The sequence below is a fragment of the Canis lupus genome, chromosome 20 (genome assembly GCF_048164855.1).
Source record: "Canis lupus baileyi chromosome 20, mCanLup2.hap1, whole genome shotgun sequence".
In the NCBI taxonomy this organism is placed as follows: Eukaryota; Metazoa; Chordata; class Mammalia; order Carnivora; family Canidae; genus Canis; species Canis lupus.
Genome location: NC_132857.1, coordinates 33996122 through 34017521, shown reverse-complemented (window position 1 = coordinate 34017521; position 21400 = coordinate 33996122). Strand labels below are relative to the sequence as shown.

The 21400-nt window shown below is 39.4% G+C and overlaps 1 protein-coding gene across 25 annotated transcripts in view; it reads right to left on the bottom strand.

The window, feature by feature from the left end:
• The window catches only part of CLASP1 (cytoplasmic linker associated protein 1), a 267443-nt gene that overhangs the window by 83192 nt on the left and 162851 nt on the right, over positions 1-21400 (bottom strand). For 6 of the 25 annotated variants that reach the window (XM_072788836.1, XM_072788855.1, XM_072788844.1 and 3 more), the window contains exons 16-20: positions 20596-20673; positions 18651-18818; positions 18076-18125; positions 17058-17228; positions 2715-2819 (exon numbers count right to left, since the gene is read on the bottom strand). In XM_072788836.1, coding sequence (XP_072644937.1) covers positions 2715-2819; positions 17058-17228; positions 18076-18125; positions 18651-18818; positions 20596-20673 — 572 coding nt within the window. Of the gene's footprint in view, positions 1-376; positions 404-2714; positions 2820-14669; positions 14694-15162; positions 15211-17057; positions 17229-18075; positions 18126-18650; positions 18819-20595; positions 20674-21400 lie in introns of all 25 variants that reach the window. The other 19 variants (XM_072788832.1, XM_072788838.1, XM_072788846.1 and 16 more) reach the window with 6 other exon arrangements.

The window sequence follows — 21400 nt, the reverse complement described above, 5'->3', positions numbered from 1 at the left end:
ACACCCCTCCATCATTCAAATAAATCACTAAGGTAACTACTCACAAAAATTAGAACTTGATAATGACAGCTACAATTTAAAGTGAAATTCATTATCAAAATCACTGGTACACATCACCATGAAGAACCTGTCTCAGGATTTATTAATCTTGCCCATTAACTTTGAGCACCCAAAATGGACTATTCAGCTATGTAAAAGGAGAAAAGAAATTCATTCTAAACTCTAGAATTTGAAAATGCAGAAAAAATGCAGAAAGATGAACTAAGCTCATAATAAACATAGAAATTAATATTGTGCAAGGAACATGGGACAGGGAGTGAAGGAGAACGCAAAAAAAAAAAAAAAAAAAAAAAAGGCAAGAAGAGAAATGGCTTACCACCAGCAGGATTAGCAGATCTGGATCCTTGATTATGAGAGCAGACCAAAGGACAGGCAAAAAGTGGATTAAAAGACAATAGCACAATACAGAAGGTCAGCATGCAACACAACACAAATGTCTTTGTTCACAAACACATTAGCAAAAATAGCTTTTTCTTCTGGGTCTTTTTCCTCTTAGTTTACTTTTGTACCTATGTTTACTGTAGTCATATCATACTCTATCAGCATTTATTTTAGGTCTGTTCATGGAACACTCAGAAACCTATGTGCCAGCACAGTGCCAGGCAGAGGAGATGCAGAGAAGACCAGTGTGTTGGCCTCCGGGAGCACGTCTACTCTTCAGTGCTGAGCAAGCTTAGAGAAGTGACTAGATCCTATTCGTTTATGGATTCCTACCACTGTGACTGGTACTTAACACATAGGAAGTGCTCAATAAACATCACGCATCCAAAGAAACTGCTACTAACTAGTTTCATCTGAATATCCTATGCCAAATCCTCAAATATTTAAATGCTAATCTTAACATATTTAAATCCTCAATATTTAAAATATGCATTTTTAAAATATGCCTAACAATAGATTTAGGGCCCTAAATCTAATGTTAATGAAATCTATTCGCTATTTTTTTTTTCTATTCACTATTATACCAGGACTTTGAATGCTACTGTATCTACATTTGTAAAACATATAAAGATGCTCATGTTTACCTCCTATAACAATTTTTTTTAAATACTAAATTTATATGCATAAGTTTGAGGTCTAGTCTTGATTATTTGCTGGGTTGTCCCTTCCTGTGAGTGGAATTTGGTAAGGTAAAGCTGAAGACTTTTAAAGTGGAGTGCTAAGATAGGGTAGAGTATTTCTACAAGACTAAAGAATTACAGCTCTATCCTTGCCCTCACCCCCACTACAGAAGCAATGTAGTCTTCACTACCTCCTAAGCAGAAGAGCCAGGCCACAGGCAGGAACCCTGCAGAGGCCAATGCCAATAAACAGACATAAAGTAATGTAAAGTACTGTTTAACCCTTACTCTCCAAGAAAGGAACTAACACTGCATGGCTAAAGAACTAGACATTTTTTTATTAAACTCAATTTTAACATACAAACCTCTATTTTGAATCTTGAACAGCATTTGTCAAGAAAAATTTCTCTGCGAGAAGACCTGATTTATATTTATGAGGTCATGACCAGAGCATTTTATCCATCTGTGACTCCAGGCATCACTAGGGTTCAACAGAATAACCAGAGCTAGGATACTGTTCTCAAGGTCTACAGGTGCACAACGCATGTTATGTTGTGTACACCTGGGTGATACACCAGAAGCATGTGCTTCTGCATCAGACTAGCTTGTTAGCAATGTATGACCGATGTTATACTTTCTTTTCAGAAAGGATATTACATTTGTTTAACATGAGGCCTAGAGTTACCAGAGGGGCATAGGAGAGTATCTGAATTCACAAGGAGCTGAGAAAGGCATTCTAAATACTAACCAGAACCTAAGGTCTGGCCACAGACTGAGTGCTCTCTACACAAGCCAGATAGCTCCTGGGAACCACAGAGGAGGTAGACACCTATGGGCTGGGGAGTGCTGTGCTGGGACCGAGTGCAACTCCCAGGAAAGGAGAGCCTTCCTCCCCCACGCTCACCTTGCCCGGGAGAACTGGGACACCCAGCTCCACTCTACATGCATACAGAAGGAGCAGGAGACTCAAAGTCAAGTGTGGCTGGGAAGTGAGACACTGGGGTGGTTCCTAAGAGTGATCTGAATACATTCCTTCCATCTATGGCTGCTTTCATGGCTGATGCTAAATAAGCCAAGTGACTCAACATGTACAGACAAGCAGTAATGGAAGCGAGAGCAGCTGGGCAAAGCAGAAGCCCACACTGGCAGGTGGAGAAGAGCAGGCTGCAGATGTTAGAACACAGGGTTAATGGGGAGAGCTTTTAATGGATTTGCTCATTACCACTGAACAAGAACTCCACATTAAAATAATCCCCAGGTACTGCTCTTAAATTACATCAGAGGGACTCCTTATCAACAGTAAAATGGGTCACAGCCTAGGTATATCTCAATTTGAGATGCTTGAGGAAAGGGAGAGAAACCACATCTTAATGTTTAATGTGTAATAATACAAAATTTAAATCACCTGGAAGGGAGACCAAAGTATCCATTTTGTAAGCGTACCCAACAAACATCAAGACTACTCACGGCAGCTTGGAGCCACACAAATGTGGTTTTCCCCTGAAGTAATGAAAATAACTATAAATTTTTCAACTGTAGAATGGGCTGTTGAACAAAACTGAGATAACAAAGAGTAAAAAATATACTTCTTACGCTGGGACTGTGAAACCACTTTGGCGCGACTGCGGCCTCGATTGTCCGGGGTGGTAGCGACGTTGGTGGCACTACCGGAGCTCTGACGTCTTGTGCGGATCCGACCTGGAAGATGCAGCAAAAATGGTGTTTCCATCACGTTTTCAGTCAGTGAGACCTACTCAAGAAAACAACCCAGATCACGCCCAAGTGGCACTGACTGGGCCACCTGCAGGGGCACAGGTCTTCCTCGTGTGCAGTCCTGACCCATTTCCCTGTGTACAACACACATGCGCATTCTATCTGCACACACAAGTTCTACAGATATGTAGCAACTCCTGAGAATGAGTCATGAACCTAGAAGGTGCTTCTGTTACAAGTATTATAGCATATCATATTTGCAGATAAGGAGGTGATATCCATTTGAAGATTTTTTTCCACAATTTAATGTTTTTCACATTAAATTCTTTTTTACTACCTACAAATCTGTCAAATTTCCAAAAGCAGAAAAATATTAGCAGTCATCTTAAGAAAAATACTACAGAAATAAGAGTAAATGCAAACAAAACAAAACAAAACAAAACCACCAAAAAACCATAACTCAGCAATCAAAAGCTATAGCACCCTGGAGAATGTTTTGATATATAGCATTAAACCTCTATTTTAAAACATTTTAAGATTATTTATTTATTTGAGAGAGAGAGTGAGTGCACAAGCAGGTGGAGGGGCAGAGAGAAAGAAGCGGACTCTGCTGTGGAGGCAGGCTGATGCAGGGCTCAATCCTAGGACCCTGGGATCATGACCTGAGCTGAAAGCCGACCTTAACCAACTGAGCTACCAAGGCACCCCTAAACTTCTAGTTTAAAGCATGTGTGACAACAAGTTTCTAGACTGCAAAAGATGAAGACAGAATCTATATTACAGAGTAGCTAGAGAAGCAACGACCAAAAAAAAAAAAAAAAAGCAATTATCACAGGCATTTATGAGAAGAATTTGCCATTTGCCATTCTAAGTAAAGCAATCCTGTTCAACTCCTGCTACTAAATCATGAAACCTTAAAAACAAAAGTGAACTCAGAAATGCAAAATCAGTGATGATTGGAGATTAAAACTTTTTAAAATTCAGGACTTCTTTGGTTTCAGTAGGGGCACAAAATGCCTCTCCTGCCATAAGTCAATCAGAACAGCAACTTGATCGGGAAAACACAAACCAATGGAACTTGCATTGGCATCTTACATTGCTCAAAACCACTTCTACTTCATCATTTAAGAAAGCTTACAGAAAAGTAATACAGAAAAACAAATCCTAAGACTTGAAAAGGGCTCAAGAAAAAGAGGTAAGGAGCAATAAAAGCACTGCAGTAAGAAAAAAATTAAAATTAGAATCAATGACTTTTAGTAGCAGTTTAAGCAAAGACCCACAAATTCTAGAATCTGTACTAAAGCTATATGGTATCATACTAGGAGCTGAACACGTGTGAATTTGTAATTCTCATAAGAACATTTTATTTCCATTTTACAGATGAGGAAACAAGGAAACGGGGATTAATTAATTTGTCCAAGGTCACACCACTGGTTTAGCTACCTGTGCTTGTCTGGCTAGCTGGCTGACATATGAATAAGGACATTTTACTTTCCTAAGGAAGTTAAATCAAGGCAGTCACTGAGTCAGTGAACATGAAAAACCAACTGAATCTCACTTCCTATTTTAAATTCACTGTATGTAGGACACAAAAGGATACTTTATATGTCCCTGTATCCCCTACTTTCTCCCAACATTTGGTAACCTGGTCCTAAACCCGGCATTCATCATCCCCTTTTGCATTTCTTGAAACTTTTAATATAGCTAGGTGTATAACCAAGAAACAGATGGCATGGTTTTAGATATTTTAAATGCTTTTAATTGTATTAAAGGGTATATATTTTTCCAAAACTTACTGTTTTGCTCAACATTTTATTTGTGAGGTCACTTATGGAATTGATTTTTCTGTAGGAGGTAGAGACCCACTTTATTTTTTCCATATGACTAATCAGCATCCAAGTACATTTTCTTAACCCCTTACTGATCTAAAAGCCGCCTTTTGTCATTTACCAAGTACTTAAATACATGTGTGGGCTTGTTTCTCAACTGTCTGGTCTGTCTCATTCAGTGGTCCACGTGTCCATACCAGTGTAACATCACAATGTTGTGAATAGCTTACAAAAACTTATTTGCTAATTGGTAGAGTAAACCAACCTGGTTTTCCCCCAAGGCCTTTGTTCTCTTCAATATGCATCCAAAGATACAATTTTAAAACAACCTGCTGAAATCTTAACTGCATTATGTGGAATGCAGAGTTAATTTCGAGGGCGGGGGGGCGGGGTAAGACAGATTTATGATCTTGATCTTTCATTTTCTTCAATGTCTTATAATAAAGCTTTATAATTTTGTCTAAAAGTCTTACTTTAAAAAAAGTCTTAAATTTTACAGATTTATTCAAAGTTGCCTTTTCTTTATGACACAAAATACATTAAATTGTATTTTCTAATTTCTAGACAAATGTGAATGTAATCTTTATATTTTGATCTTGATTCTGGGAATCTTGCTAAACTTTTGGTAATTTTACTAATTTGTATGTAGATTATCTGGGGTCATCTAAATATACTATCTACAAACAAGACCATTTTTTTCCCTTCAAACTCTACTCTTTCATTTCTCTGTCTTTATCTCACTGTCTTAGACATGTAGTCCACACTTACATGGGTAGGCTTTGTTGCTTAGAGCCATATTTTTTTTTAATCAGGGAATTTCACAAAGTATGATATTTCAATAGGCTATGAAAACCCCTTTGTATTCCTAATTGCCAAGGATTTGCCAAAATAATTGAATTTTTTGATGCTTTCTCTACATCTTCTTAGGTAAGAGGATTCTTCTCTTAAATGTGCTGATCCATCAGGAAGTTTCTAAGCTGAAGTTTCTAAGCTATTAGACCCAAGATAAACTCTCACAATGTACATACTCATACACAATATGTCTTGACTGTACCCTTCTCTCGTTTAGTGCTAAGGCTACATCAGCTGCATTAATGTGGGAAGTATTCTCACCTACTTGGAGTTTATGAAAGACTGGGATTATCCAATGCCTCATACAATTTCTATTTCTTAATCCTGTTTTGTTAATGTTTAATGCCTACTTCATTAACTTGTACTCTTATCTTTATTATTTCCTTCCAACTCTCCTTTGGGTTTATTCTGTTCTTTCTCTAACTTTTGGAAACAACCTCCTGAATGCTTCTCTTCTAATACAAACTTAAGGCTATGAATTTTCCTCTAAGCACTGTTTTTGCTTCATTCCATAAAGGATTGATATGTAGCTCAACATAAAGTGTTGCTTTAGAAAAATACATTACTAGATCTTACTTGTTAATGTTTTGCTTTGGGAAAATAATTTGGATCTGTACTTCACACTTTATACCAAGAAAAGCAGCAAATGAACCTAAGATTAAAAAGTAAAACATGAAATCATACAAGTTTTAAAATAAAACACAGGAGAAATCCCTTGTAACTTGTAGTGGGAAAGTCCATTCTGGTTGTGATTAAAATGAAAAGCCATTAGAAGACTGATAAATCTGATTACTTAATTTTTTTAAATAAAATCTCAGCATGACAAGAAGAAAACTATGAGCAAGTTAAAGAAAATGACAAATTGGGAAAAATTATTTGCAATTCATATCACAAAGGGCTAATTTCTACAACATATAAAAGGTTTCTAGGAATCAGTAAGTCCACCAAACAGTAGTGTGCTGGTAAATGTTTAACAATGGGCAGTGGGGAAGGGTTCCTGCAGATTTGTGTTTTCTAATTTCCCTGGTGTAAATATTCTCACTATGGCCAATTTCAGGCTACTGACATGAAATCAACTAGATTACATAAAGTCTGAAAATCTAACAACTGGCTGTCATGAAATAGTTCAAGACAGCCCCAGCACACCACTATCACAATGCAATAAAGAATGGACAAGAGCTAGGAAAAGGTAGTTAACAGAAAATAGAAATGGTTCTTGAGTGTATGAAATATTATTCAGCCTCAGTCAATAAGAAAAAAAGCTAAGAATGTGCTAACATTCTCACGTAGGGAAAGAGGAGGCACTCTTATTCATTGCTGCTGAGAGTGGAAATTAGTACAGCCCTTATAGAAAGCTGTTTGGCAAGGTCTACCACAATTACAAATGCACACACTTTTTATTCCACCAATTCCACTTTAGGTAGTTTATTCTACTAATATACTTGCACCCATGCAAAGTGACATATATTAGAGATTATTCATGATAGCAATGCTTATAATAGCAAAACTCTGGAAATAATTCCAAGGTCTATCAATATGGGACTGGCTGGTTAGTTTCCACGTAGCGGAATGCAGTACAATGGTAATCAAGAATAAGGACATCCTCTAAGCTAATATGGAAAGATCTTATGATACATTAAGTGAAAATAATCAAGATGTAGTGTATAAATATGCTATCTTTTATGTTTTCAGAAGGGGAGAAAATACTTTTAAATTGCTCCTATATGCCAAGAAACTCTTGATAGAAATGAAACTAAAAGTTGTAAGACTGAAGACAAAGGGAAAGAAGTGATAGCTAGGCAAATGAAAAGATGGGAGGGAAACTACTAATTGTGTACCTCCTTCTATTTTCTGAGTTTTGAACTACATGAACGTATTCCCTATTTAGAAGTATATATATATATATATATATACACACACACACACACACACAAAATATATATATTTTCAAACATCCAAACACATAAAAGTTTATTAATCTTCTCATGAAAAATCTGCACAATCACCACAGATAAAATCCCTGCAGAATTCTTACTACTAGTGTTGCCCAATCTTCAGCTCACTTCTTTTTTGCCAGTACCAACACTGTTTTTTGCAGTCCTTGACTTTCTTCATTCTGTTGTGTTCCTTTTCTATTTTCTTTATGCCTTTTTCTTCTCATATAGGCCATGTCTTGCAAGTCTATGTTTGGGTTCATTTTTTTTTTTTTTTGCATAATCCAAGGAATCATAAATACTGCCAAAGCCCACTGTCATGCCACCACCAAAATGGGTTCTAAATCCAAATACAAAGATGACATCTGGTGTGGTCTTGTACATTTTGTCTAGTTTTCCCCAAATTTCTGTCTTAGGTACTGTTGCCTTTCTGAGATAAAGAATATCAATGACCCTCTGTTTCCGCTGAAATAGTCAGTTGGTCATGAACTTCTCAATCTGGATAGTTACTGTGTCATTCATGATAGTGCTGAGCTTCAAGCAACTTTATATTGCTTGAAGGAAAAGAGCTACTTTATATTTTTATTTTTTTAAGATTTTTATTTATTTATTCATGAGATGGGGGGGGGGCGGGGGGGCAGAGGCTTAGAGAAGCAGGCTCTTCACAAGGAGCCGGATGTGACACTCCATTCCAGGACCTGAGGATCCCAACCTGAGCTGAAGTCAGATGCTCAACCACTGAGTGACCTCGACTTCTCTACTAATTTTTATTATATAGCAATCCTCTTTATCTCTAAGGTTTTGGCTTAATTTTTGCCTGTTATTAATAGGTCTTCCACAGCTTTCCTTTACTATGTATTTCCTATCCTTTTGTCTTTTACTCTATCTGCAGATTTTTATTTTAATTTGTCCCTTTAAATATCACATAGCTGGATCTTTAAAAACAATCAAGTCTAATAATCTTTCTATTTTAACTGGAAAGTGTAGTTCATATAAGCTTATTCTTACCATCTTAATCACACTTATTTCTCTTTTAGCCTCTGTTGCTTCCTTGTCTTAATTTTTTAAGGCTATGCTTAACTGTGTTTTAAGATAATGGTCTCATTAATTAAAGTAACATATTAAAAACACAACTTCAATTAGATCATACTTTTGGGGAGATGGGAGTTTTAAAATCTTTTTTATTAAAGATTTTATTTATTTATTTGACAGAGAGAGAGAGAGAGAGAAAGAACCCAAGCAGGGGGAGGGAGGGTGAGAGAGGGAAAGGCAGGTTCCCCGCTGAGCAGGGAGCCAGATGTGGAGGCTCAATCCCAGGATCCTGGGATCATGACCCGGGCCGAAGGCAGACACTTAACCAACTGAGCTACCCAGGCACCCCAAAATCACTGTCTTTTTAAGTTAAACTTTTAATTTTGAGATAATTGTAGATTCTACTGCAGCTGTAAGATGGAACACAGAGGGAGTCCTTGTGCTCTTTACCCAGATTCCCTCCCATCTTCTAAACCTGCAGTGCAAAATCATAAGCAAGACATGGATGTTAATAGGCTCCATCCATCTTATCCAGATTTCCCCAATTTTATTTGGATGTAAACTCTGGCTTTCCTTCATGGGTAGTCTCTTTGCCCCTCTCGCTGCTTCTAATACCTTCTTTTTCAATCTGTGGTGTTCTACTATTTTACCATTTGTCCTTCTGTCTTGCTTGGGACTTGCTGGGTTATTTGAGTCTGTGGTCTAGTACCTTTCATCAATTCTGGAGACTTTTCAGCCATCACCTCTTCAAATACTGTCCATGCCCCATTCTCTCTTCATTAAATGTCTTCACTATTTTCCATGTAACTTTCTTTGTCTTTCACAACTCTACTCTTCTACACACACTGTACTCTAGACAGTACTTTCCTGTCTTGAATTCATGAATTCTCTCTTTAGCTACAACAATTCTGTTGCTTAAATTACACAGTGAGTTGTTAATTTTAATCATCTATTATATTTTCATTTCTAAAAGATCCATTTGTTCTTTAAAATCGACTTGGTCATTCTTTATAGTCTCTTACTCCTTCGCTTGTCTTTGCAAATTTATTTCTTTAAATATTAAGAAAATGAAAGGATTCCTTTTCTTGGAACTTTATAGGAATTCTTTAAGATGCAGATTGAAGTGGTATTCTTCCAATGAGGATTTATGTTTGTTTCTGCTAGTGTCCTTAGACACAAGTGATCCACAAGCCACTTTAATATGATTTATCTATTCAGGTGTTTTATCTGTTGGGTTCTCAGACGAAAAGTGTCAATTCTGATTCAAAAACTGCATGAAGATGCAATTTATGACTGCAAATTCTCAGGGAAGATTGCTTACCCCCTTTACCCAGTATCAAGATTAAGAAATGGGTAAAATTTCCTCTCATCCTCTTCAGTTTAGTGAAGTTAACTTCCTTTTTATCAGTGATGATCAGGTCCTGGGTGGGCTCCACTTTACTCGTCCTCCATGTCCCACATATCCGTCACAGGGAATGCTCAACATCTCTGACATTCATCCAAAAACCTCAAGGTAAAAACCAGCTTTTAAACCCTCACTTACTAGGGTTCTTGTTTCTGCTTAGATCTGGAGATGTGTGGGTTCACTGTTTTCATCCTAGATCAGTGATATGTTTCTCAATGAGGAGGATCATTCAGACTGCTGAATTCTACATGTTGCTAAAAATGCAAGTTTCTCACTTCTCTTAGACATTTAACTGCAATTATATATTTCATGTTACATAAAAGATCCTTAAGTCTTGAAGGATTAAAATGTTTGTATTCTTTTCGCCTGCCACTTCTCCCTCATTATAGAGGTAATTATGGCTTATGAGCTCACATGTGGTATGTTTTAATCTCTGGGAATCTTGGACCCGATTTGGGTGTACTCCTCTGCAGAAGTTCACTGCTCCTGTCCAGCACCCTTGGAGGCTACAAACACATACCACTTGAATTCATCAGGCTGGAGTTCCCAGACGCTACACACAATGAGAACTGAAACCATAACTTACGCCAGAAGTGCACTCAGTTACAAATAAGGGGAGACTGGTTTTTTCCTCTAGATAGGAGAAAGTCAAGAGATACCATATTAACCTGAAGATAAAGAGGTTTTTGTTCCTTGTCCCCTTTACAATGCTGGCTCAATGTCAATCTTACCTCTCACCTGGGAAGAGCATAAGGGCTTGTTTCTTGTCGCCACGGGGATCCCCATGAATCGCTAAGACCTCAGGGCACCCTTAAAATCAATTTTGGGGAGTTAAAAGGGCCTCTGTTGTGTTGTACTCAGATAAAGATTTCTTATATAAGGAGAAGGTTGGTTGGTTGGTTTTCAGTTTGTTAATTTAGTGATATTACTCTGAGTGCCTATTTACGTTCTAAAGAGATGATATAAAATACTCCACGGTCTTTAAGAAAAACAAAATATATTCAATAAATGGAACAAAGAATAAAAATATTCTTAGTTCTACAATATGACTGTTATTAACTGACATTCATACTGTGTTATGACAGAAGATGAAATGCAGACATGAAAGAAAAAAGCATAAGTAAGAGAAATAGAAATAAGCAGTATCAGAGAACTATCCAACAGAAAAAAAATAATTCTGGAGATGGACAAGAATGGACCTACCCAAAGAAGGGGCTACACCCAGAAGCAAACAAAGAATTGGAAGAGAGCAGCCTTTGACTTTCATAGAATAAAGGCAGAACAACCAATATTGAGTAGCTTTTTAAAAGAGCTGCTGAAGAATATCTTTCAAACACAATGCCATTCTTTCAGAAGAGCCCTCAAAATGGGAAATGAAACCTGTGCAGCCAGTTTAACTTGCAGCCATGGTTTTCCTACATTTGGTCCAAGGTAATTTAAGAAATCACTTATCAGACAGCCTCATATCACTAGAGTTTCTGTCCCCCTTATGCTTCAAAATTTCAGGCAATTCTTAATTTAGAGGTTATAAAAATTAAAAGTTCTTGTAGATAAATCACCACTCATCATACTGGGCCTTTTGGCATATATATTTGCTTTATAAACTCATGGCTTCGGGGCACAACTAAAGCAAACTCTACTCATACGCAGCATTTTTGATAAAATCAAAATTTGGGAAGTTGACCACTTATAAATTATGTTACCTGCAAGTACCATTCCCCCAAAGGAACAACTTTTCTTGTGTTTTTTAAAGACAAAACTGAAAGAACCTTAGTACTTTTACTCCAACATACAGACACATATATTTTCACTGTGTAAAAAAGCTAATCACTTAAAATTCAGAGTTCTTGGATAAATATTCAATAATACCAAATATTTTATTTCCCAATAAAACTGAACTAAAATAAAATCTAAGTTCCTTTTCCTGAAGAGCAGACAAGACTACATGGTTTTTAATTTGTAATCTTAAAAATCATGAAAAGTTAAGGCAGGGTTTTTTTTTCCTACATTCAGTCCAAGTCCATTAAGCCTTTGACTTAATAACGTATGATCATTTATTCTCTGAAATGATCAGTAAGTCGTCAGCTCCCACGGGTCATTCAAGCCCAGGAACCCTGCATTTAAAATTATGTGTTCCAAGAAAGAATCTGAATGAGGCATTTCCTAAACCATAGTAGCTCTTAAAAACACACACACACAAAAACAAAAAGACAAAAAAACAAAACAACCCCCCCACACACACACACCAAACCCAACCATTAGATGAGAGTGCATTCATTTGTCACAGCTGCAGCATCTCATCATAGACTTTCCCACAAGCAGCAGAATCAATTATATAAATGCTTCCTTCAAAAATTCCCCAAATTAATCAAAGATAACCTGGAAATAAACTTGTTTCCAAAGGATGAGTTTCTGTTGGTTCTTCACAAAAAGTATTTTCTGACTAGTTGTAAATGTGAGAAAGGCTACTTGATGGGAATGATAAAGAAACTCCCAAAGGAGATGTATTTTCTCCATTCCTACACTAGGCCAGAATTCAAATGCATTGTCTGAATTTTTACTTTAGAGCATCCAACTATTGATTCCAAGTCTTATCTTTGTCTCCTACTGATGAAAGCACCTGCCTCTTCTTGTCTCAGGAGCTAGACAGGAAAAGTATTTCATAGGCTTATTAACAAATTTTTAAAAGGCCCAAAAGGTTTACAAAAATTCAAACTGGAAACTCAGGACAAGCCCGACATTTACTCCAGGTTGTGATACTTTCTGCCTTTACCTAAGAACCGTATGCAGAGTTTCTGAGCACCACCGCTAGGTTTCACTGCTTCACAGCCAGGGTCTCCTAGATGTAAAAGAGTATATGGTCCCCCAGGACCATGTCCTTTCCCTCTTGTGGGCACTCAAGGCCTGATAGTCTGACGTCCAGTCCTCAAGAGCCTGCACAGCCCTGGGACACAGAGAACAAGGCACACCGGCTCCCCTCACTAAGGCTGGCTTCCATTGGATTCTGAACCCTACACAACGAAGGGCCCCAACTCATTCTCCCACTTTCCCTACTGGAAGAATCAGAAAGAGACTCCTCTTGGTCTTGGGCACAATAACTGAGTAGGCAATTCTCTGACCTTGCTCTGCATCAGGAAAAAGAAAACTAATAAAAAGAAAAAAAAGTGAAAAATTCCTAGCGCTGGGTAGAACAGCAGGCTGATTTCAAGTCTGTCACACAGATATATGACACGAGAGCATCTGAAAAAAAAAAAAAAAAACACAATGTCCCTTGGAACATCTTCATTTCCCATTCCATCTACATTTTGGAATTCTGCTCTCTACTCCTCTTCCATGTAAGCTGAGCAAATATGTATGATGGTTTCTTTGGGAAGGAGAAACATACAATTACTTATTATCAGCTAGAAATGCAAAAAATCACACCCAGCCCCAGGAGTCTGCTGCTCTCATGAAGGAGGTCCTCATCGTGACATAGGCTTCTTGTCCATTTTTCATTTGGGCAACTTTTCACTTCTCACACTTGTCCAACCGGAAGAACCACCTGTGGGGCTTGTTGAAAATTCAGATTCTATTGCTCCATCCTAACCCAGGGCTCTGCTCCTTTAGCAAGCTGTAGGTAATTCTTATGATGAGGTTCACTTTGAAGAACACTGACCTTGGGACTATGCTCTTTGCTAAAAAAAAATTCTATTCCTAATTTTTCCTTTATGAGTCCCCAAGGAAGTTGTATATTGATTAAAAGTACTGTGAACTGCACATATAGATAGAACCAGTCCACTTTGCAGGCTAGCCTTTTAGAATGGCCAAATAACGTATGAAAGTAAACTAGTAGCTCCTAATTGTTAATCATTAGGCTGAGGGTTGGTGAGTCTAAGCCACTATCTTAAGAAGATGAGGTTCCCTAAGTTTCAATTATTTGAGGCATTATCCTACTTTACAGCTATAGACTGTGCAAAGGGCTGGTCTCATCTAGCATGTACTCATCAAAGACCTGTACAGACTGAAATGGTTAGGTCAAAATGTCAAAAATATAATGCAAAATCAGGAAGAACTACTGGAGAATGGCATCAAAAGAAACCAAAGTGGACCAGGAGGCGTGGGTTTCTTTCACCAGGCTAGATCCTGCATGTAGCGCAGAACAAGGCACATGGAAGGCATTTAATACATGGCTGGTGAGTGCAAGAATGGTCAACGAATGAATGGGGTATATGCCCGTGATACAAACAGAAATGACATTGCATGATTCAGCAGCATTTTAGGAAAGAGAAAAGTGTCGTTTAACATTTCTATAAATTACCTGGTAGAAAACCGTTACCAGCCTCTCATCTAAATAATGAATTGATTTTTCAAAACAGGAAATGGCAAATCCTGAGAAGCCCACAGAAGCACAAAAAGTAAAGAGAAAAAAAGAGAAGGGAACGAGGACTCCGGAGGGGATGCCGCAGGAGTACTAAAATCTGAGACAAGCAGCTCAGGGGACAGTAGCACACAATGTCTTGGCAATGCTCCTCCCCAGGTAGACTGGGCGCCGGAAACCTCGTATAGCACACGTGAACGTGAGTGACAAATTCACCAGAACCACAACAGAACAAGGAAGGAGAGGGGAGCTCAGATAGAGGGGAAGCCAAAGAGCCGGGGAAACAGAATGAAGAAGAGTGGAGGGAACATGCAACGTGTCATGCAGGGACCTTGGTGGGGACGACTGGGTGCCAGGCAACACTCAGTGAGCACAGAGGACGAGTGAAGGCGAGACACACCTCAATCACAGAAACAAACCGCTTACCCTCTGCTTTAGTGGAAGTACCATCTTTAAGCAAATTAAAAAACAAGGGAAGGGATAACAGGGAACAGTTAGTAACAGTAAAAAAATTAAAAAGCAGAATGTTATTAGCTACTAAAAAAGCAAAAGTACAATTTAAAATAAAATTAAAAAAGAAGTTCAACAGCAAAGCAGATTCTGAAGCGAATAAGTGTGCCTTGTATTAAAATTGGCCTAGTGTCATGTCACTTTTGGAAAACAGAATGAAACATGACAACCCAGGGTAGGGCCTCCGTTGGTACACTGTTGATTTTTGTTTTAGCCAACCCTCATCCTCTTCAGAGTTTCGTTTTCTTAGAACCAAGTACCAGCAGCGTACAGGAGGAGAAACCAGAAGCTAAAGTACTGAAGAATCACCCGAAGAACAGAGGCAAATAGGAAGCTAAGAGAAGCTAGCTCTAGCAATGACGCCTATCCCAACTACATGGTGCGCAGCAGAAGCTGTACAGCGGGGTACCTGCGTCAAGGCCTACGGACTCCGTATCTTCCCTCACGTGTCTGGATTCTAGAAGTTCGGAAAAGGATCATCAGCTTTAATGCTACACTTCTGCACAGATGTAATGTGCCCAACCTAAGCAGTAATTGTAACAACCTCTCAGTAGGATTACGTTAAATTTCCAGGGTTTTTTGTTGTATCGTGGTTTGGGACATGAGGCAAGTAGGGGTAGATGCTCTCTCAGGAAATGCTGAGAGAATGGGAATATTCCAGTCCTGTCACCTCAAGAACTAATGCCGGGCTGAAATTTATCTTCAGTGTTTTAAGAGGTCAATTCTGTATCATCAGACCAAAAGACCTGAGTGCTTTTCCTAGCACTGAGGGAAATCTACATGGTCCATATTAAAATATCCCAAATATGCACAGAAAAACAAAGACTACTACCGAGTCCTCTAAAAAATGGTTTTTACTCAAGCTTTCAAGCAATGAAACAAATACTGATCACAAACACTCAAGGTGGGTCAAATGTATTGAAACATGGGTACATACTTAAAACTGACCTAAAATGAACAGAGCTACTACTCCACCCTGGGACAGAGTCATTCTGACTTCCCCCTTACTGGATGACTACATACCAACCTAAAGTTATAAACGTTCCAGTGTGATGTTACAGTAGTAAAATGGAAGAAAGGGGGAACACTTATTGGGTTTCTTTCCAATCAAAAGGTACCTGTGTTTGAGGTATTTCCCTAGAGAAAACAAGGCTGACTTAACAAACATTCCAGAATACATGCCTCTCATCTTGTAATGTTCCTGGCACGATCCATTTTTTCACCTTATAGGATAAGAGTTTACAAAAGACTTTTATATCATTTCATTTATCCCCTGCATGTGTCTGAGCTGGGTGTCATTTATCACAACTAATTAGGTAGAGAAACAGCTTCAGGGACTGCATGGCCCAGTCAGGGTCATCAAGCTAATCAACGGCAGACCAGTAATCTCCTGGTGATCTCTCATTGGGCTTCCATGCTCAGAACATTAGTTTCAGAAATGACTTTGGAATTGCTTTGTAAACCACATAAGCAATCCAGTCTCAATGTTCCGCGAAGTTTAAATTATATGTATTCAATTTCCATAAAATCCAAAATAAAACAAATCCAGCAAAGTCCCCAGAGTTTGGCTTGAACGACTTTGCTCTAACAAAAATAAGATGAAATAAGTAAGACCAGCCTTACATACTTGTTCAGCTGTCTGCTGAAAAACTGAGAAACTGACCAACCATTCTGGCAGATAGGACTTCTTTTAAAAATAATTTTAAAAAATTCTTTGGGCTACTATGTAAGTACACTCTCCTTCCATGGTACCCATGGAAGACCAACACTATTCTGTGGAATATGGTTATGCTGGCCAGTATATCCGCCACATTTCTCGAGATGTCCCTTATTGGGGACCCTCCATCCTGCACCTTGGCCACCCCAATAATATTTTCAAATTGTGAAAACCTAACTACCAATGACTCTTTGGTGATTCCCTCACTAAACCCTTTGACCCTGCCCCCACGGATGTCACAAGGGGGGAAAGCCAGCTTTGGCAATATGGGAGGTAGCATAGGTGCTGGTTGGGTTGCCATGAAGGGGGAAGTGAAGTAGAAGGATATGACACATCATGTGAGCATCCAGGTACTTACTTGTCACTAAAAAGGATGATGCTCCAGAGAAAGGGAACACTTAACAAAGGGTGTGTGGCTGGTAATCAGCAGTAAATGCACTGAGCTATTTATACATAAATATAAGCCCTGTAACAGTGAGAATTTCCTCAATGATTGTGTTTTAGAATTTGCTAAATAAATCTGAGCAGGGCTAAGAATAATCTTGAACACCAGGACTGGGGGGAAAGGTGGTAGGGAGTCTGGTTACCTAAGGATGCATATGACCCCGGAGGCAAGGCTGCTGCAGAGCTGAAAGGCGTAGTGCCCGAGGCTGAGGACACCTTGGACTTGGCACTGGCTGCTGCGTTCACATCAATATCACTTCGAGACCGCTGGAGGGATCCAGTCGTTGACACGGATTTGGTACTAACTGTAGAAGCTTGAGAAGTAAAGGTGGAAACATCAGCAGGGACTATGCTAGAATTGTATACATACATTGTTAAAACTTGTTTTGCTTTTCTTATCAAGTTGTTTTTCTTTTTCTTTTTTTATTAAAAAGTAGGCTCCATGCCCAGCATGGAGCCCAACACAGGGTTTAAATACACATCCCTGAGACTTGAGCCAAGATCAAGTTAGGATACTTAACCATCTAGGTGCTCCTCCTTATTAGGTTTTAACAAAGGTTGGCATGCATAAGCAACGACATGCTGAAGACAAAGATTAGCCAATGCTGAAGTGACCACAACCAGACATACCCATTCCACTGTTTTCCTGTAATCAAAGACTATAAATGCCAAAGAAATGGTCCCTCTTTCCGATGAATGTGAGAAGTTAGGTAATGAAAAAGTGCACAGATCTGTCCAGTTTCTACATAATGTGGCCTAAGCATGTGCCCTGACTCTGATGCCTTCTGCTCCCAGGGAGCATTCTACTGTCTGATCTCTGACTGAGAGCATCCTCAGAGCATCACCAGTTGTCCTCATTCTCTTATCTAGTGACCAGAGCCAAGGAGAGGCACTATTTGAGTAGAAAGGTCCCAGGGCTCCACTTCTGCCTGCCTAAGGCACCCTGGTTGTGTGTTCCTCATTGCCCTTGGCCCCTGGGGCAGTGGAGTTCTGCCACTGGGCACAGCTGCAGCACCCAGAGCAGCATGTTCTGCAAACCTGAGGGAGGGGAGGGGGGGGCTGAAAGTAGGTCAACAGCTTCTAGCAACTTAGCAGCCCCTGGGAGCAGCACAGAAACAGAGGCCTCCCCAAGACTGCCTTCACCACAGCAGCCAGTCTTACCTCTAGAGGTGGTACTTCCAGTAGGACTTCTTTTGGCAGAGAGTGGCCGGCTGAAAATAAAAGTATTGTGTTTATTATAATCAAACATGCACTTCATCTGCATTCACACCAGTACAGTCTACAAGAGGAAACTAGGATGATGATGAACTTATTTCAGAGTTTTCAGAATGTATCCGGTAACTAAGACCACAATCTTACAAATCCTTGATTCCAGACTAAGCTTTAGGATTATGTATTGGCCTATCTTCCAAATGTACAAAGAAGAAGTCATAACTCAAGGCAGAAGTTAGAAATCAAGAGTGAAGACAATACATTTATGTCCAAGTTCCTAACACCTTCCCCCTCTCCAGACCTGTCTCTAAGTCAACTTACTTTCTCAGAAACCGAGGCCATCTATTCCTTACCATTCCCCCCTGTATCTCACCTAGCAGCAGGTGAGATCTGCCCCCATCTGAAGTAAGAAGGGATTAAAACAGGCCCATAAACCAAAAAAAACCAGCTGGGATTGTGTTCTCATATAGCAAACTCCCAACATAAAATCTCACACGAATGAAAATCACAGCTGAAGTGCTTACTTCAGACTCTCCTGAGAACTCGAGGATGAGCGGTCAGACTGCGGCAGCGACACAATGCTGTCCGAGTTCTTTAGGTGGGACTGTAGGGCTTTCTGGTAGGATGACTCGAGGGTGTGGTACAAGTGCTCTGCTTCTCTGCTGAAGTGACTGTGAAAACCCCAGTAGCACCTAGGGGAGACACAAAGCTTGTCGTATAGCCAGGACTGCACGGGGGGCTCACAGAGCTCTGCGGCCCACCACAGAACAGTCAAGGACTGCAACCCTCAGCTTACTGCCACTAGGAACAGGACAGGGTAAGGGAGAGAGGGTCTAAGGAGGCCTGGGAGAGATCCTCAGCACACAACTTTCTGGCTTTTCTGACACTGGGCAAGCTACCAGACATCTCTGTATCCCAGTCTCACTTATAAAATGGAAATGAGGGACGCCTGGGTGGCTCAGCGGCTGAACATCTGCCTTTGGCTCAGGGTGTGATCCAAGAGCTCTGGGATCAGAGCTCCCTGCATGGAGCCTGCTTCTTCCTCTGCCTGAGTCTCTGCCTCTCTCTCTCTCTGTGTCTCTCATAAATAAATAAAAACAAAATCTTTTAAAAATAAATAAATAAATAATTAATTAATTAATTAAAAAAATGGAAATGAAAGGGCTGAACTTACGAGACTGGGGAGCCTTCGGGACGAGGGAACTAAAACACCTAAAAGTAGACTCAGAACATGGAAGGGGACTCATCAGTGGCAGCTTTTATAAAAGCGATTTGACACTCATCGATTTGAAGTATTTACAGTTGCCTTAGATAACATATACAACAGAGGCACAAAGAGGTTCCGAGCTACTTGAAACCTGTTTGCAGCACGACTAAAGAACCAGAAAAAATGGGGAAGCAGGAGAATACATATAAGGATAAAAACAGCTTAAGCACATGACTAACGAATCCATTCCTAAGAGTTGTGAGCAACTATCAGCTATGTCACTTATTTTGGTAGGAACTACCCAAGCTGGGACTGTGGTAACCACTTCAGTGCTTCGATGAGGTCCTCTGAAAACCTCAGAAACCAGGGGAATAGAATTTAACCGAGATCGCAGTCCAAGAGCAACAGGGACTTGATCAGAAGGTATCAGTGCAGCTAAGTAAAACAGGAATAGTCCAGGTGAGTAGGAAGAGAGGCTACTTGTGTCAAGTAGAAGAGCTGGTCGCTATGAAAGCACAGGAAAAACCACTACAGGTGCCAAATTCATAGCGCTTATCTACACGTTGCCCAAGACAGAATAAGTCTCAGCATCTTTGACTCCTGGTATTTACAGTCACGATGACAAAATTATTCTTCAGGAGGCATGGAATGCATGGTCACAGCTATGTGACTGGAGCATGAGCAGCCCTAACGGCAAAACTGCCACAAACGTGGGGTGGCACCTGCAAGTTACCACTGTGGTAATTGCCAGCAGCACATCAACTCATCTGCCCCTCACCACATTCACACTTCTTCACACCTAAAGCTGGCAGCGATGTCATCACATGGGAAGGATCCCTGGGACTGTGATTTTTCACAGGGAATCAAACCTTTGGATTATGACCTGGCTTTTAACAAAGCCTAATGAGTAAGAAAATGCACTGAGTGTACATACAAGCGCTTTTCTGATTCATGTAATAATTTCTCATAAATTTAAAAATGAACATTCTGCTGTAGACTTTAGTCCTATTTACATTCAAATGCTATCAATCAGTTCTTTAGGCCTGGGCACCTGAACAATCTTCTCAGCAGAAAAATAAAGAAATCTCAACAGAAAAATAAAGAAATAACAAGACCTGGCCTTTTGAGGTCATGTTTTCAAAGTCACAATTAATGAAACATGTTCGTATAACTTAATGAGTTTTTAATAAGGCAATCTAAACAACATGCCTGAAATTTAAAAACAGTGCATGAAAAACAAGTGGTGTACAATAAACACTTACTTTCTGGCTTCTATCCTTGCTTCGGAATCTGCATCATGTATTCCCTTCTTTATTGTTTCGGCTAATACTGATATATGTCTAGGAATTCAGAAAAGAAAGCAGTAACAATCATTATTAACATGTGGTGTTTTCTGCGGATGAAAACAGGTGTGAGAACTTCAAAATAGCATCATGGAATCCAGAGCCTTTGTGTCCAGTGAGTCAACCAACACACAGCTGAGAAATCAGAGCACTCCCTTATACCCCCTGTGCTATTCTCCTAACTTCTACCTCGGTCCTGACCCACCCCCTACCCTCCATCAGCTACCCCCACCTAAGTACCCTGAGTTTTTAAAATAATGGCTGATTCTTCTCACATCATCCTTATTTAGTTCAACCTTTTAGGAACCCAAAAAACAAGACCCTACTTTTTCCATGGCTAGCACTAGTTTCTATGAAAATTATGAGGTAATAATCATCAGAATACTGAAACAGCTACCTGAATCACATTTCTGTAATTAAACATAATGTTTTTATTCAAGTTCCACTATGTAACGTGAACAAATTTATAAAATCGTGTCACAATTTTATCAACAGGTATGTATTCTCTTTAGTTATGTTCTGCCCTAGCTGAGAAGAAATTATTAAAAGTATCTCTTTGAATACTTAACAGATTTTTAAGAAAAGAAATAAGGATGCAATGAGTCTCCCAGAACAGAGTAGTCACTAATTTTATGGCCCCTTCAGTCTTTGCCTCATTCCTTCCTGTTTAGCAAGTACCTGCCAAGTGGTAGATGGGATGCTGAACAAAGAAAGGAATGAATGA